The sequence below is a fragment of the Cyanistes caeruleus genome, chromosome 1 (genome assembly GCF_971803275.1).
Source record: "Cyanistes caeruleus chromosome 1, bCyaCae1.hap1.1, whole genome shotgun sequence".
NCBI classification, from domain to species: Eukaryota; Metazoa; Chordata; class Aves; order Passeriformes; family Paridae; genus Cyanistes; species Cyanistes caeruleus.
In genome coordinates, this window is record NC_141701.1 from 105367414 (window position 1) to 105385227 (window position 17814).

Consider the following 17814-nt stretch of genomic DNA (forward strand, 5'->3'; position numbering starts at 1 on the left):
CATAAACTTAATTTTATTAAGATTAAGGTAACAAAACCTTCAAATCTATGCTCTTTGACATTTGGCAGATATTTAGAGCCAGGGGCAAAAAAAAGTGACTTTGAACGGCCTGCCAAGTGGATTTACTCTGCAGAGAATGGAAATAAGTCTTTTACCTCATTTTCCATGGTTAAAAAATGAAAAAAAAAAAAAAAGCTCATTTTTCTTTGTTTTCTAGTAGTGCTGTGGTCCTATACATGCAGCAGACAGTCATGTCCAGATGCTGGTACCCAAACATATTTTCCTGTCTTGCAGACTGCGGCAGGATTCTGGCGGTGGCTGTAAGCCAGCTGGGAAGTGCAGAGGGAACTGGGCACTCAGCTGCCTGTCACTCCCAGAGCAAGGCAGGCTTCTGCAGGCAAGGGGGCCTGGCTGTGCAGGCAGAGTGGCAGGGCTGCTGCTGCCAGCTCTGCATGCTGCCTGCCACAGTCTCCCTGCAGCACGCTCTTCCAACCAGCCCCTGCCCTGGGAATGCACACAGGGACTCCTGGCAGCCCTCACCTGCTTGCAGTCACACCCCTCTTGTGAACAACCTGCTGCTGGAAATTTATCTCCCAGCTAGCCAGGGAAGGGAAACAATTCTTTCTGGTGACTTATGAGTAGAAGGAGTGCAGCTGAAGGGATTATAAGGAGCAGCAGCTTATTAGTATTGCTTGTACTTATTAGTATTGCTGTGGTGGTATTTATTTTACATTTATCAATTTGTAAATTGTTATCAAATCACTAATTCCAAACTCTATGTCCCAGGAGAGTTCAAATTTATTTTCATCCTGTTTTCTCTTTCATCACGAGTTGTGCTTACATCAGTGCTGTAGCAGTAGTGCCACAGGAGGATCAAACTGTATAAATAATTTTTATTATTGAGGATCCATTTGCTTTTCTTTTTAGCTCTTTCTTAGAGGTTCTAATTGATTTGTTGCAGGGGTTTATGTTTGCTTTGTCCAAGTTTCTAGTTTCAGGTTTTGTCATATAATAATGCAAAGGTGGTGTAGAATATGCAAAAGGGGTAGTAGATGAATGGGATTGACAAAGGACATAAAAGTTGATGGTGTAGAGAACTTAGAAGTACCAAAATAATGATTTGAAAAGTAATTTAACCCAGCCTTCATGGTATTAATATTATTGCTAATTTAAGTTGTTAAATTGTCTTTTTGTCATAGTTTCTAGTGGGAAACTACAGGTCCTATGGGAAATAATGGGAAGAAAAATCAGTTACTCTTTTTGTCTTCCATGATATTGAATCTGCTAGCTGGTTTCTGTTTACTCTGTAAAAGGAATTAATAACTCAGATATATGGAAAAAAATATGGAAATATCAGAACAGGACCTATAGCAGCATCCTGAGGGGTGAAGGGGATGCAGCATGAAGAGTTGTGCACTCTGCTTGGCAGCAGTTTGCCTACAGGCTGGCACTTGTGTGCTGAAAGGCAAACAGAAGTTATCCAGCTCCAGACAAAGCTGTGCTCCTCTCTCCATCCTTCCCCCCCCCAGTATTTTTTGGTTTTGTTTTGGGTTTTTGTTTGTTTGTTTTTCACAAAAAGCAGAGGAAACAAAATAGTTGGAACCCAGGATTTCTCTCATAGGATTGCAGAAGCTGAAAAAGCCCTCAGAGAGGAGGACAGCAGGTCAAAGTAGTTGTACATAAGTGACACAGCAATCCAGACTGAGGAATTGATGAGTAAAAAAAACTGGGGGGGAAAACCAACTTTTTCTATCTGGCCTGATCTGCCTGATCTGCTTCACAGCCTGGTTGCAGTTATGCAAACTGAGCCAGTGCACCAGAGAGGCTGCTGTGGAGAAGGGACATGTTCCTGCTGCAGAATGGAGCAATTTCCCACTTCTGCCTTTTCTCCCGTGTGTTGGTGTTTGCTACTCATTTAGGTACATCGCCAAGCACATGAGGAAATCCGTTCTGGTGAAAACTACTCCCCCTGCCCCCCTTTTCCTGGGCTTTTAGTTTGATTGCCTTCCCTGGTGTGGATCATCTTGGGTGGTCATGTGAAAATAGAAATGGCAGTGAAAGAGGAAGGAAAGAAACCAAGGACTGAGACAACATGCTAAGCAGGAACAGAATCCTTTCATCAGGTATTTTCATTCATGCCTGATTAAAACTGTCTTGTGTTACATTTCTGCCTGTTTGTAAACTACCTTAGTTGACTGGACTGTTGAAATAATAAATCCTTCCTTGATCCTTACCTGGCCAAGGAGTCCTGTCTCTGGTTTTCTGTCTATGCTGTGGTGAAGCAAAGAAAGCAAAATTCAAGGGAAAATTATTTCTTCCTTCACATAACATATACTGAGTTATTTTTTCCACTAATAATTTTCTACAAAAATTAAAGGTAAAATGATCATTTTGACAATAGTGCTGAATTGTGCGTGGGTTTATGGTGAGTTTTCTGTATTTCTTTGTTTTGCTTGTTTTTTTTGAATTCAGTGAACTGTCATTATTGGAAATAACTAAAGATGGGGGATCCTATGATGCTTAGGTGATTTGGGAAGTTTTTGTGAAGCAACAGATATGTGTGACATTGTGTGGTCACCCAGTATTGGGAGAAGAGGGCTCAGTAGCCACTCAGCTGGTGAAATTTGGTGTGTTTCTTTTTGCCATACAATTTCATCTGTGGTTTGGGACATAAAAGAGCATTTTCTCTTAGCCAGAAGTCTTCTAAAAACACTTGTGTGTGCACCCTGTGTTTTTAACAATGTTCAAAGCATTGCAACATCAACAAGGCTAGACTGTTTTCTATTTTGGGACCCAAAGCAAGAGAACTGTTTTGAGTCAGTCCAAATGCTCCTGTGCTCACAGATGCAGAAAATAAAGCAGAACTGATACATCTGGGATTTTAACACCTTTCAGGTGGTGTTTTATCAGAGGGGGACCTGGATGTGTGCACTTAAGAGTGAGGATTACTGTCACCATATGACCATCTCTGAAATGGACAAAAGGTTTAAAATTATTGAATGTCTTCTGGTTTCAGATGTCATTCCTGGAAAATGCTTGTGTTGATATATAAATGTTCTGTTCCTGTTGGGTAATGAGATAAAGTGTACACAAAAGACCCTTTTGATTTCTCAGTTGAGAAACTGAGTTTATGTTATATGGGCTAAAAGTGGCAAAAATAATGGATAATGTCATAATGTATATGTCTAGAATTTCTGTCTTTATACCTTTATGAGACCAAAACAGCAGAAAATTTTGGGATCCTTTCACACTTGCTCTTAAATAAATAATGAAATGCTACTAGTTTTGTTCTTTGTATTTACTGGCTTTGGAATAATGTTCTAAGAGCTCAGAGTTATTCTAATTTGGTGATTTTGCTTTTTCTTTCTTTTTCTATTTACCAGAAAAAGCCACTGTCCTCGATAATAAAAGAAGTCTGTGATGGGTAAGTTCTGCCATGTTGTACATACCAGATACAGTTCTTTTTGAAGTATTAAACAAACTAGGAGATAATATTTTCCAAGGAAAATCTAGATATCCTGTATGACTAGCCATTAATTGATTAAATCTTTTTGTGTTAGCTTCAAATTTTGAATTTGCAGTGCATTTTGGATCAATTGCTTGCAAGATGAGGCTCCTAACAAAGCAGCTCCATCATGTGGGTGACTCTCATTTTGACTACTTTTTCCCTTTCTGCACAGAGATGCATTTTGCCTACTCACTTTGGCCTGTGGTCCCTGCTGTTCATGGGTTAAAGGGACTAAAGCACTGCCTCTGGCTCTAAATTTTGAGCACTGAGTCCAGTGGGTGCTGTAAGCTGGTCCAGTTGATGTGATTGTTCATTTGAAACCGAACTGTTAATTGCAAATTCTGCAGTATAGACTAATAATTGGCTGAGAGAAATACCTTGATTTAAGTTTAATGGATTAATTTAAAAAGCCATTTTAAGCAAGCGTTGCCACACAGGAGAAACTAGCTATTTTCATCAACTTGCTGCTGAACTGAAAAGGTGATATTTTGTGCCTAATGTAATATATCAACTTAATACTTTATCCATTGTGTATTGCATAAGCTAGCATAAATTTCTGGTACTGTACTTTTTTCCTTTGGTCAATTTTAGTGACTTAGTGATCTTGCTTACAGAAAAAAAAAAGATCACTAGGATGTATTTGTACTGAAGTTTTCCCTTTGTAAGCATGCTTTTAACTTAAACTTTGGAACTCATCATTGAAAGCTATGGAAAACTATGAGAAGTATGAGAAATACATGGGAATGACAGACTTTTGTTTGGTCATACTAAAATTATGTAAAGGGTACTTTTTGAATTATTAAGATTTCATTTTGTGATTAATTTATTTTCATATTTCTAAGGTGGTCTCTTGCAAATCATGACCAATTTGCACTGCAGCATGCTGATAGTTCTAATTTCTACATCACCGAGAAGGTGGGTAAATCATTCAATGCAATTCTTGCATAGCCTATAAAAATATTTGCCACAATCATTTATTTTAAATTAAAATATATGAAAATACATTTTCTATAATGCAATGCCACTGGGAGACCTGATTTAATGACTTTTAAACTGATTTCTTCTGTTAGGAAAAGCAAATAGAAGTCTGAATGTGCAAAGTTCTTCATGTCGATTTTGAGACTTGAGCACTGAGCCCTTCAGCTTTGGTATTCTTGTGTGTTTAGTATTCTGCTAACAAGTGGTGTACAGGAAACTGAAATATTTAAAACATGAAGGGCTCTTTGAAGTCTGAGGAGACCTTCAGTGCATGTCACTTTCCTTTTTGGCTGAGCAGGTAGAAATAAGTTTCAGTGACTGTGTAATATTTGCTACACTCTCCTGCCTGCCGTCTTGCCCAGTTCTGTAAGCTCTGATGGGTTACTTTTTATTGTCCCCATGTAGCATGGCAATAGGTGATTCATCAAGTGATGCAATGACTTCTGCAGAGAGTAATGAAAAGGCTATGGCTGTAATAAAAATGGAATGTCTAGTATAAATATATGGGACATGCTCATCTGAATGGGACCAAGTAGAACATTCATTCCTAGCATTACTGGTAAAATTGCTGAAATTACAAGAAAAAAATTATTTGGAAGAGTGTACGTGTAGCACTGCAGAGGAACAGTTTCTAAGCAATGGCAGAAGGACACTGTTGAAAACCTGATGAAATCCACGTGCAAATTCCCTAATCTCAATGGATTCTGAGCTAAAAAGGCCAGAGTTTAACTGCACAGATATAGATGCCTCTTGCTTACCTTGTTATCACTTTAGTTTGTCTTTCTCTTAAGTGGAGGCATGTCTTGGTTCTGTTTTGCATTTTACAGTTCTTTAAGATTTGCTAATATGACTGAGACATGAACTAAGTTTTTTCTTGCTGTAATTCGTACCCACACCCAAGAAATAAAGGAAACTTAGGCACGGTTAAGCATTTGGAAAGACTAAATTTAGCAAGACAGCAAAAGCGGTTGCTCATAAGTGCTGTGTTGCTGTTTTTTCTTTTTTTCCCTGGGCTCCTTTGTTTTGTTTTATTTCTGTTTGTTCATTTTGCTTGTTTTTTAACACACCAGTTACAGTTCTTCATTTAACTGCTTGCCATCCTAGACAACCTTCTCAATATGTCCTTTTTTCTTCTCCTTTCTTTTCAAGTTTCAATTGACAGACACTTCAAAGACCACTACAAGGAAACCTGTTGAAGTAATTACTGACTTCTGTGTTTTGCCTCCACCAAATTAAATAGTGAGATTGTTCTGCTAATTGCCCCCAGTGGTGACACAATGTTTACCAATAAAGCAGACACAATTGAATTTGCCTGTTGTCACTTAAACTCTGTGCAGTGAGTATTTCCAAGAAGCAGGGATTGAGTGAATACTCCAGCTTTTTGAAGGTCTTTGTCCTGATGCAACTGAAAGGATATTTCAGGCCTTATCTCCACCTTTGGTGGATAGGATTCTGCAGCTTTGGAGAAGAGAAATGTTTTCTGTTCCACATAAAAGAGAGTCTGACGGTTTTTGGCTGCCTTTAACTTGCAATAAGGATGGAAAATTATGGTCTTCTAGGACATTTTGGATTGTACTGCAGAGAGGACTTTGAGTTTGTTTATTCCCCACTGGAAATATGCAGAGTGTCTGACTCTGAGTCACATAAATAAGAGAGAAGAGCTCTAAATGCCACTAGAATTACTCAGATGTCTGTGACTTTCATTAGATATTGTTCAGTGTTTATAGCTGGTTGTTGGATAGTGGCTGTGAAGAGAGGCTTATATAGGCCATCACCCCTTCCACATACTTTCCCTCATTTGTGTTCAGTAGGGTGTTGTTGCTATCTGAATTAAAACATGGAAACTGCCAGGCATGAGGAAAGACACATGCACTTCAAGGAAGCTGCAACACTTAATTGTTAAAATCCACATTGCTGTAATCTGACTTTTACTAATGGACATGAGCAGAGCTTTTTTTGTGACAGTGACAGCTCCCCATAACAAATATTTTTTGCAGGTCTTAAAGATGAATTGTATGTCTGTATGTGTGCAGATAACATTATCTATAGGTCATGTTTCTGCAGAGACTGCCTTCCAGGTAGAGATGTCTCTTTAAAATATCACTGTGTTTAAAGTTACCAGAAAGAAAAGCAATTAATGAATTCTTGTATACAGTAGCAAGAAGTTTTGAAGTGAAAATGTCCCAAATGTTACATGGCTTACAATTGTAGTTTTGTTTTTGGTGGCAAACAGCCCATCTGTGTTTTGGCTGTCATATACAGAACTCTTTATCTTTTGTAGCTGGACCTATATTTCCCAATTATACCATGCATAAACAAAAACAACACCCAAGCAGTTCTGTCTCTTAATTTATTTATGTTTTGGCTGTATTATTTGGAAAAATGCCTCTACAGAAGTAGCAATAATTCCTTCAGGCAGTATAAGTGAGGTCTTTAACAAATTTTGATTCAGCCAGGGTTCCTACTAGAGACAGGGCTTATCACAGCAGATCCAGTTTTGGCTGCTGACTCTTGGGTCATGGTATGGCTATATCTGTGCCCCTGAAGCTGCAGTGAAAATTATCACTTATTTCTTTAAGCCCTTTTCTCTAAAAATGACAGAAATAAAACAAGAGGGTATGTGGACAAGGAAACCAAGCAGGTATAGTGCCTGAGCTAAAATCTGTCTGGTGTTCTGATTTCCAAGTGTTTGATTTTTAATTATGCTAATAGGTATGTGTCTTTTTTTTAAAGGCTTTGCTTATCATGAAGGAACATTTCTCTGGTAGGTCAGATGTCTAGAAGCCTGACTTCTAAGTCAGGATCTTATCATGCTAGATACTACAAGATAAGAATAAATAAATCACCTTTGCTTCAGTCTATCCAGGCTGTACCCGAGGTAAATGCTTGTGTACATCAGGTGCAATGACTCAGGAGCACTGTAGCCTGGGGGAGCTCAGGTTTAGAAAGGAAAATGCTATATGAAGAGTAGAAAATGGCTGTATAATTTTGTGTGCTATGTGTGTTCCCTGGCTGCAAACCACAGCTCAGATAATTGTTAGCTGTGCTCCTCCACTGGCAGTACGAGCAACGCAGGCGCAGAGATTTGAGCGGCTGATGCCGCACCTTGGTGGGTATGGCTGGTCCCTCGTCGCTGCTCACCCTTGGTCTTGCAGACTGTGGCCACCTCTAGATCCATTTGTACCTCCTGTGTTTGCCTGGGGAAGGATGGTGGTCAAGCTGGTTTCACTGCTGGAGGCAGAATGTGGTTGCTTTTAACCCTCTGTGTCAGCAGCTCTCAGAAATGAAGGGTTGGCTGCTGGTGCTGAGGGGCTTGTGAGCCAGCAGTGAGCACACAGTGGTGACAACAGTGACATCTTTTTGTTATCTTTTAAATACAAGGACATTTCATTCATCTGTACATTGAATGCAACCCATTTTTATTGTCACAGTATTTTTGTGTGGCTTTTTTTTTTTTATATCTGCTGCATCAGAAGACATCCCACAGGCTTTTTCCCCTTCTTTCCTATCTCCCACATTTCCTTTTTATTCTTATTGCTTGAGGTGGAGGGGAGTAGACACCGAGTTTACTCCATTAGTTTTGGGAGACTTTTAATTCTGTTTTGCAAGAAGAGCTGCCCCACCTTCCTTTTGTTGTAATTATTCAATTCTGTGCTCTGTTTGAAGATGGGACACCTTTCTAACCCCCATCTTCCCAATGCTGGGAACCTGAGTGGACTCCCTGGTGCTTGCTCTTTATCTAAGGTGATTTTGTTCGTGGCCTATTTTTTTGCTGAACACAACTTGTAATTGTATATTCATGTGAAATTCCACCATGCCTTTACAGGCTCCCTGCGTGGGAGTGTATGCAAATAACAGGACAAGAAATGAGCCATTTGTACAGTTGGGACTTTCTGAGTTTTTACATTTTTCATATTCGTCTGTTTTCACTGATTAATTGAATTTTCAGTGAGTTTTAAGAAAACATTCTTAATTATGAAGGTTTCTGATTCATAGAAGGAACTGGTGCTTCTTAAGGAGCTGAGAATGAAAAATAGCATTAAGAATGGGAACTGGAGAAATGTATTAAGAGAGCTGTTTCATTTTTTATTTTGCATCACTCCTGATAATACATTTATTAATTGTGCTACATACATGGTAGATTGTAGATTTAACCTGGATCAAACCATGCCTGGCTTTCCCTTTTCTCTGCCACTTATAAGATGTGATATTTCTCAAATATTCACAAATTTCTTACTATTTTGGGGCATCTGCACAGCCCTGCAGAAATTCCCTAAAGTAAGGGCAGCACATGGCATCTGAGTGGCCATGCTCCTGCCTGCTTGATGAATGCTGGTAACACTGCCCTGTAGACTCCAGTAAAATCTCAGATTATTAGTGTATTTTTCAAGTGAACAGAAGTAAATCTTGAGTATCCATATAATAAATTGCTTTCAATCCTCCTTCATTCAAGCTGATTCCAAGAACAGTGGTTATCCTTCTTTTAGTTCTCTTAGGACCCTTTTTGCAGAACTTTTGGTCTATACTAAGTTTTCTAAAGAAAAGAATTATGTCCTGTTCACCTGTTATACTTTCTGGCCTCAGCACAAACAGCTTAATTCTTCTGCTTGCTTCTTATTAGAATATTTGTTATGATGATTTTCTGTTTAGTTTCTTAGTTCCATATCAAGGCTGATGAGCTGGATCAAGTGGGCTGCCTTTTAAAAAATCTGTATAGATATTTTCTTGAATTAAGTTTGTAATTTTGCCTCACAATTAATCATTAGAAAGTAAAGACACTGAAAATGTTCAGCTTTCGGTTAGAACAATCAAAGATAGGTATGGCATACCAGGGGCACAGTACAACAGTTTGAGTTCAGCTAATGGCAAACAGTTCTGTGTAAGATCTGCCCAACAGAAAAATGCTCCTTAATTCATTGTTATACTTAAAGAATAACCTATTTGGATGGGTAGTTTTCCAAAGTGCAATGAACAGTTAACAAGTCAGATCTGAGAGAGGATGGCTCTGACTTCTTCTCCCTTCCCCAGAAGATCCTGACACTTTTTTTTTTTTATTTTTTTTTTTAGGGGGGAATTTGTTTTTTGACAATTTTTGAAGGTGGTGGCAAGGAGGGAATACTTTTGCGCCACTTTAATTCATTAAATTTGTTTAGTAAAAAGGCTGCTTGATCTGATGCAGGGATGAGGCAGGACTCTTGAATAATGTCCAGGAATAGCCTGTAAGCAAGAAATAAGTAAAGATAGGAAGAAGAGTGGTACTTTGCTTTTTTTAACAGCTGTGACCTGTCCCTCAATTGTTTCTGGAATTGGCTTAAGCTGACGTAGAACTAAATTTTGTCAAGCTCCAACTGTAGTCAAAAATGGAAAAGGGATGTTTTACCCACAGTCCTTCTGTGGGTGAGAGGAAGGGCATAGGAAGGGTGTAGGAGTGGGATGTATGTCCTAGAGAAGCACAAATACCTGCAGGCTTTCCCTTAAACAAGTCTCGGTGTTGTGGTTCCAAATGTGGTGCTTGCAAAATGAGCTGGCCCACTTTTCCTGCTTATACTATACTGCTTATTCCTGTCTTCTACTGTGCAAACCAGGCAAACCCCAAAATGATAAAATTTTCATCTGGTTTAGTTCCCCTGTTGACAGATGCAACTGCTTATGCCACGTATTGCAGTACTAGGAATGAATAAGGTGTTGAAAAGCAAGGCTCTATGGTAGCAAACTGTGCAACTGTGCTTTTATCTGTCAAAAGTGAGCCACAGTCTCAGCTTCATTCTTCAGCTATTCTCTAAGCATCAGCTTAAGGAGCCACTGCTCCTGTGCTGACCCTCAGTGGTGCTGTGAATGAATATGGTGAATAACCTGTGCTGAGGAGCTGACTTCAATTTGATAATCCTTACTTGGGTTTGATGGGTTTTTGTTTAGGGTTTTTTTTTATATCTGTACCAGCCCTGTTCTGATTTCTCCACATAATCTTGCTAATAATAGTATGAGCACAGCTAAGTCAGTCATTTCCTGATGTTTATTTTTCAGGGTGCAGCTCTTCTGTTGAAACTTATCAGAGGACGATAGGGCTGCTTGTCATCGGCCCACCCCTTCCATGTTGCTGGTACAACTGTGTTGTGTGTCTGTGTGGTTGCTTGAATTGGGGAACTGGTCCAGGTTAAAAATAACTTGTGTGTAACTTCTTTTAATGTGTCAGAAGGATGTCTGCCCGAAGTGTAACACCACTGCTGCTCTGCAGAACAAGTGGTGCCTGCTAATGCTGTCCTTGTAGATCACTCCACTTGCAGATGGGCAAATCATGCAAAGTTTGGTCTTTTTCTTAGGGTGTGGTTTAAGTGGCAGTCAAGCTGGTATTGTGTGGGTTGCTGGAGAAATAGGTAGCTGGGAATGCTTTTTCTACTCTGTTTCTTCTCTTTGCTTCACTAACATCCTAGTGACTGCTGCTGGGTGGTGAGTCAAGCCACAGATCTGACACAAAAGAAAATTCTGGACTCTGGAATACTATTTTCCTCCTCTTTTGTGAATGAAGGGGACAGGAAGTGTTAACTTTTTAAGGTCAGGTGGTTGACTGTGCTTCTGCATGGTGGTAGATCCGATGTAAAGGAAGTGTTAGGGGCCCATGCACTGGAGTGATATGTGCAGAATTTTGCCTCTTGTAGGTTGTAGAATTGCACTGGCTAATGTACAGACTGAAACTGCACCACTGGTCTAACTTGGTTTATTTACCAGCTTCTGTAATCCTTGAATAGAGACAGATAAACAGCATGCAGAAAACATCCTCTATTTAGACATTTCAGACAAACTACTTATTTTTTTAAGGAAAATGTTATAATCTAATTATAACATGAAAAACCAGAAGACAATGTCCCTTCTTTTCAACAGCTTCCCAGAAAAGAAATTTTACCACAAGACTAATTGCACCAGTATTTCTTCTAAAACAGTACAATTCTGTCATGCCAAGTAGTACAATGTTGGTAATTACCTGTATCACTTAGCTTACATCTTATTAAATATTTTGGTGACTAAAAATAAACTTAAGAAATTCCCTACCAAGTCAGCCAAATGAAATGTCATCTTGTAGTCTGTCTGCAGCTCTAGCAGTAGCAAATGCTGTTCAGGGTAGTGATCTGATGATGGCTTTCAGTCTCTTTTTGCTTCCTCATATTCCCATTTGTTGTACTACAAGTGTTGGAGGCTACACCTACACTTAGTCTATTTAATATCCTGCATAAAGGCTAGGCCACTCTTTCATCTCTTCTTGAACCTGCTGATACAGCCTGCTTTCATAACCTCTGACAGCAATCTTGAAAAATTTACTGCCTTCTGGATGAAGAAGTGTATTCTCTATCTGCTTTAAACTGCCCCCCTACTGATTTCATCAAGTCCCCCTAAGTTCTCATACTGCAGGGTTTCTTAAAAACAGTTCTGCATTCTGGTTCTCCACTACATTCTTTCCTGTGTTCTTTGTCTCTCCAAACTGAGGAGACCCTGCCTTTTGAAGCCCACTGGACACTTGCCCCTCTCTGTATTTTCTCAGAAACTACTGTGCCCTCCCTAGGATGTGAAGATCAAAAACTGCACTCAGTGCCCTGTATGTGGGTACATGAAGCTCTTGTGTTGTGGCAAAGTGACGCCCTCTGTCTTGTTCCTGGTGCCACCTCTGATGACACCCGCTGGATCCTAGAGCACATTGAATCTGTGCTTTAAGGGAGATCTGCCAGCAAGAACTTTGCTTCTCTCTCCTGAGCTGTTAACTTAGTAATGAACTCTATAACTCCAATATTTTGTGTCATTTTGTCCTTATTTACAACTTGCACAAATTTATCCTTGTGGAAATGTAATGGCATCATAAAGTGTATTTCACAGCTCTATTTTTCTCTTGCGTCCATTTGGAGGAAGGTGCAACAAAATAACAGCAGTATGGAAATAGGGATGAATCTATTACTAAAGGTAATAAACATAAGAATTTTAGATTTCTTGGCTGTTATTGTCTAGGGTGGTTAGAGAAGTCTGAAGAAAGCTGTTTGGTCAAGGTTAAAGAACAGGCTGAGCGAGCTATAACCATGGGAACAAATGCTTCTAGGTCTTCCTCAAATATGTTAAGAAAACATTCCATTCCATCCAGTTAGAGCGAACTGAATCTTGAGTCATTTTGCTGGGTATAGGAGATCATTAAAATGATGAGACAAATGTGTGGAAAAATAACCTATTTTACCTGATAAATTTTCTAGTGTCACTGCAGCAAATATCTGAATAAACAACTTCACCATTTTGATAGTATTTTTTTAAAAGTGAATTTTCTTACCTTCATCCCTCTCAGTGATTTGGTGGACTTTGCTAATGCTTGAGGCCTGCTTTCTGGATTCAAGTCTCCTGCATGTGTTTTGGGCAAACTAATCTATGGCACAGAAAAGCAGAGCTTTCAGACTAAGCAGATAGTCATAGAAACGTAGAATTGTTTAGGTTGGAAAAGACCTTCTAAGATAATCGAGTTCAACCATTAGCTTAGTGGACTGACAAGTCCACCACTAAACTGTGTCCCCAAGTGCTATATCTTTTAAATGCTACCAGGGATAGTGACTCAACCATGTCCCTGGACAGCCTGTTCCAGTTCTTGGCAAGACTTTCTGTGAAAAGTTTTTTCTTCCTCTCCTGGTGCACCCCTGGTGCAACCTGAGGCCATTTCCTCTCATCCTATTGATTGTTACTTTAAAGAGGCTGACGTCCACCTTGCTGAGCTCTGGGGGCCACCACTGATGAGCAGCTGCTAGATAGAACGAGCTGGGTGTACCTCCACCCTCACCACCCTTTGGGGCTGGCAATCAAGCCCCATCTTTACCCAGCAAGCAATGCACCTGTCCAAGCCAAGAGCAGCCAGTTTCTCCAGGAGAATGCTGTGGGCAACAGTGTCAAAGGCCTTACTAAAATCCGGGTGAACAGCATCCACAGCCTTTCCCTCGTCCACTGAGCAGGTCACTTTTGCATAGGAGACCAGGTTAGTCAAGCAGGACTTGCCTTTCATAAACCCCTTCTGGCTGTGCCTGATCATCTGGTTGTCCTGTATGTGTCTCAGATGACACTCAAGGTGATCTGCTGTATGACTTTCCCTGGCACTGAGGAAAGACTGACAGGCCTGTAGTCCCCAGATTAAGGTCCAGTTGAGCTTTGGCCCTTCTAATTTTCTCCCTGCATAACCTCATAGCAGCCTAGTGGCCCTCCTGCCCCCTTCTTCCAAAGGTCATAATCTCTCTTCTTCTGCTTAGTTCCAGCCAAAGGTTTGTGCTCAGCCAGGCTGGTGTTTCCCACTGCTTGTCTTGCATTGGCCTGCTTCTGCGCTTTTAAGATTTCCTTCACGCAGGATATCCAGCCTTCCTGGACTCCTTTGACCCTCAGGACTGCCTCCCAATGGATTCTGTCAACCAGACTCCTAAACAGGCACAAATCTCCCCTCCAGAATTCCAGGATAGCAGTTCTGCTGAGCCCCCTCCATACTTCTCTGAGAATGGAAAACTCTCTAACATACAGGGCTACCCCACTGCCTCTCCTTCCTTGCTTCTCCCGCCTTCTGAAGCATTTATTTAGGTCATTTAGGTTCGTGTTCCTCCAGCTGGTGAAACTAGAAGGCAGAGGGTCCTAAAATCTGAATGTAAGATGAACTTTCCAGCTACCCTCTACTTCCTGCTGTGTTATGTTCTTTGTGTGTCTTCATGAAAGTATTTAGTCTGATTGAAATCTCATCTTGGAAATATTACATACTCTGTTAGGAGAAAAATCATCTTGTGGTATATCTTCCTAGATAAAATGTTGCACAGGGGGTTTATTTGTATCCTTGATATAACTGCCATCTTTGTCCTGTATAACATGTATAACATATATATTTTCCTGTTACAGAGTTTTTTAGGAACATTTTGGACAGTACCATTTCAATAGTTCTTTCACTGCTCAGGATTAAGTTTTTCTAATACAGATCAACACCATATCTAGAACAATATCTACCAACTTCATGTACACTTGAGAAATAGGTCAGGAATATCTTGGAGGAGGGTTTTTTTGTTTGGGTTTTTTCACTGTTTTTATTTGGATTTTTAAAAAAATTGTCTACCATGGGTGGGGGTGAGTTCTGTCCTGAATAGCAGTGATGCTTATGACTGCCAAAACTGGGCTGCTCTAATGATGTTCTGTTATCCTGGAAAAGAAATCCACAGGATGTTATCCTTAATACTAAGAGGATTAACTGTGTGTAAATGTTGCAATTAAAATTAACTGGCATGCTGACTATTGCATCATGTAGTTAATGTAGGAAAGCCTCTTGGCTTAATTGTACTCTTACATGCTGTTTCCTGGTATGTGATTAAGCCAATATTTAGAATGGATAAACAAAATTGTATTTTTTTTTTATTGGGTAACTGCTAACCTTCTTAAAATTTTGGCTAGCTTGCTGTGCTAGAGACATTATGCTTTGAATACTTCCAGAGATAAGGCGTGGGCAGTTTTCCTTAAGCCTTTTTCTGAAACAGGAGATGAAGAGGAGCTCTCTCTCTGTTGTGATACAATGATTGAATTTATAGTATAGGGCAGGCATGCACACCTTGCTCTGAGCCAGACATGATGAAAGGTCCATGGGCTTGTGTTTTGTGGATTCTGACAAGCATTGCACCGTTGAGTCTGAAAGCTTTGGTGTTTCAGATTCATCTTCATGATTAAACAGAAAGACTCCAAAGAAAATGTCCAGTGATGCTTTTAATTACTCTGTGTGTTCCTCTGTGTTTTCTCTGTTCCTCCTCAAGTTTCTGGAGATCACCATGCTCGTGCTATGCCCAGCCCCTCTTGTTTGCAGTGGGCTGAGTGTTTGCAGAGATGCGTATTGTGGCCCAGATGAAGTGACCTAACTTTTCACAAACAAACCGCAAACCACGAACTCGTTTGTACATCTGATTTGGTAGTTTGTGTTAATTGCAGCAGGAAACATGAGAAACTTTAAGCCTAAATTTTTGCTGCTTAAAAAAATAAGCCTCTGTATGTGCTGTATTTTATGTTTAAGAACAGTCTACTTCAAAGCTCCAATGTTTTTATAAAGATGTCAGTGAACTTTAACTCCTGAATGTGATGAGTACAGTTCAAGTTGTTTAAATTTTTGAGTTGAATTCCTGGTTTTCATATTGTTAAATGCTGGGATTTGCTGCCTTCCAAGCAAAGCTGATGGAACCTTGTGTATGTGTACATGCAAATGCTCTGGCCTAATGCAGCTGAGGTCCAGTAGCTTAGCCTAAGCTGCTGATGGAGGTAGATTTAGCCTATGCTAATTGTCTGTCCCAAAGCAATTACTTTTATTCAGCTCCACAAATCCAGGAGGTGGTAACAGTTTTCGCAACCACAACTGTTTGTGAAGTGAGTTTGTCTCAGCACTGATTGAGATTAAACCACACAAATGCACTATGGCCACTTCACACAGATTCCTTAGACATGATGAAATGTAGCTGGGTCTGGTGCTGTTCCACTACAAGTGGAGAAAATCTGGCACTTTGTTAGTGCTGTGGGAAGTCACCCTGTATTTAGCTGCTCACCCTTCTTTGCCCCTCTTTTGAGTATAGCCTGGCTGGTCTCCCTGAGGCTGTTCTGGCAGGAGGAGACTGCTGAGGGTTGAGAATATGCTGCATATGTAGGCAAAGAGTCTGTAAGAAAGCTTATCTCTTGTACCCCCTGTGTTGTCTGGCACTTCATTTATTTCAGTTAGAGTGAAGAAGTCTTTGTGGGTGGAGAGTGATCTTTGAGGTAGCTAGAACCAATCCCACAGATGACTTGGATACCAAGAATGAGACAATGTACTGGAGTTTTATTTTGGAACTACTTGACCTGGTTTCAGGCAAGATTTATCTGGTTTTTAGCATTTTGGATTTGAGCTATATCAGAATGAGAACAAGAAATATGAAATAAATTTGGGAAAAACTGCCTGAGGAGAGATATACACCTTCATATTTTTTCTTGGCTAAACACCAGTCTGCAGAAAGCCTGCAACGTGGTCTTCATACAAAATTAGCTCTTCTCTCTCAAACTGCTAGGGATTCCTCCAATTCCTCTGACAGATTAGGGTGTCAGCTCATGAAGAAGCTACTGAACCATGACGGGCACTGTGACTGTGCATTGTGCTGCACAAAGTCAGTACCTGTCAGTGTGTTCATTGCTGTAGGTACCTTATTCTCCTACCCTGTGGTGAGTAGGAAGTAGTTGTTGAAAGAAGGGAAGCTCCCCTACACACACCACAGGGGGAGACGGTGCACACGGGCTTTGACCACATAGTTGTAAGGATGCTGTAACTGTACACCATAGCTTAAGCCACGGTTATGTGAGCTTAACCAAAAGAAAAGCTTTAATGCCCTCTCTTTCTGACAGCTGGGCAAGGAGAAGGACTGATGGCAACTTTGAACTTTACTCTGCTAACAGTGATGCTTTTTTTACTTTGAGGGAGAATACAAAGTCGTGGTGGCAGAGCTCAGTGGGTAGGTTCCAGTGGTTGAAGTCAGCATGTTCTTGTTATAGAAAATAAAGAGCCAGTGGGATGAATTCTAAATCCTGCAGATGCTTAATGACAGGTTTTAGCAAACTTACAAACTCCTCAAGTATGTACAGTATCAGAGCCAGACACTGTGGACAGTATATTTAAAAAAAAAAATATTTAGAAGTTGCCAGTGGAAGCTAAACTTTGAAAAACATGAAGTCATTCTTGAGAGAGTTCAGGTTGGTTAAGTGTCATGTGAATTCAACCTATTTGTTGAAGCTAATGTTATATGCCTCAGCGAGGAAAATAGCTTACATCTGAAAGGGGGAAGCTTTTGCATGCACACAGAGGGAAGCACTGTTGAAGGTTCAGCATGACATTCTGCTCAATGCATGTTTCATCTTTTTATGTGAGTGAGTCTTAAGTAAAACCTTTGGATTTTTCTCTTTCAGAATCGTAATGAAATAAAAAATGGAGCCATCCTTCGATTAACAACATCTCCGGTGAGTCAGTGCTCTTTTCTTCTCTTCCTTCAAAGGGAAAATTCGGTTAGTAAATAATTGTGAACTAATATGTACTTTTAAACTTTATCCACAATGTATCCCACAATCCTCCAGGAGCAAAGGTTATGAGTTCTGGAGGCAGGAGTAATAACTCTGAGTGACATTTGGTGATACTGTTGGCACAGCTGGGTGGGTTTTTTGGGCCTCACTTCCACTGGGAATAGTTTTCACATACAAGATATCCCTGCTTCCCTGCTGGCATTGCAGCTTCACTCAGGTTGCTCTTTCTCTGCCTCAGAACTCAAAACCAGGAGGCCAAGAGGAAAGTCAGG

The 17814-nt window shown here is 40.2% G+C and overlaps 1 protein-coding gene across 8 annotated transcripts in view; it reads left to right on the forward strand.

Moving 5' to 3' along the window:
- ELMO1 (engulfment and cell motility 1) overlaps positions 1-17814 on the forward strand; it is a 302865-nt gene that overhangs the window by 59985 nt on the left and 225066 nt on the right. For 5 of the 8 annotated variants that reach the window (XM_086847363.1, XM_086847353.1, XM_086847346.1 and 2 more), the window contains 3 exons: positions 3384-3424; positions 4351-4423; positions 17432-17482. In XM_086847363.1, the coding sequence (XP_086703489.1) occupies positions 3384-3424; positions 4351-4423; positions 17432-17482 (165 nt within the window). Of the gene's footprint in view, positions 1-3383; positions 3425-4350; positions 4424-10510; positions 10587-17431; positions 17483-17814 lie in introns of those variants that run through there. The other 3 variants (XM_086847387.1, XM_086847394.1, XM_086847377.1) reach the window with 2 other exon arrangements.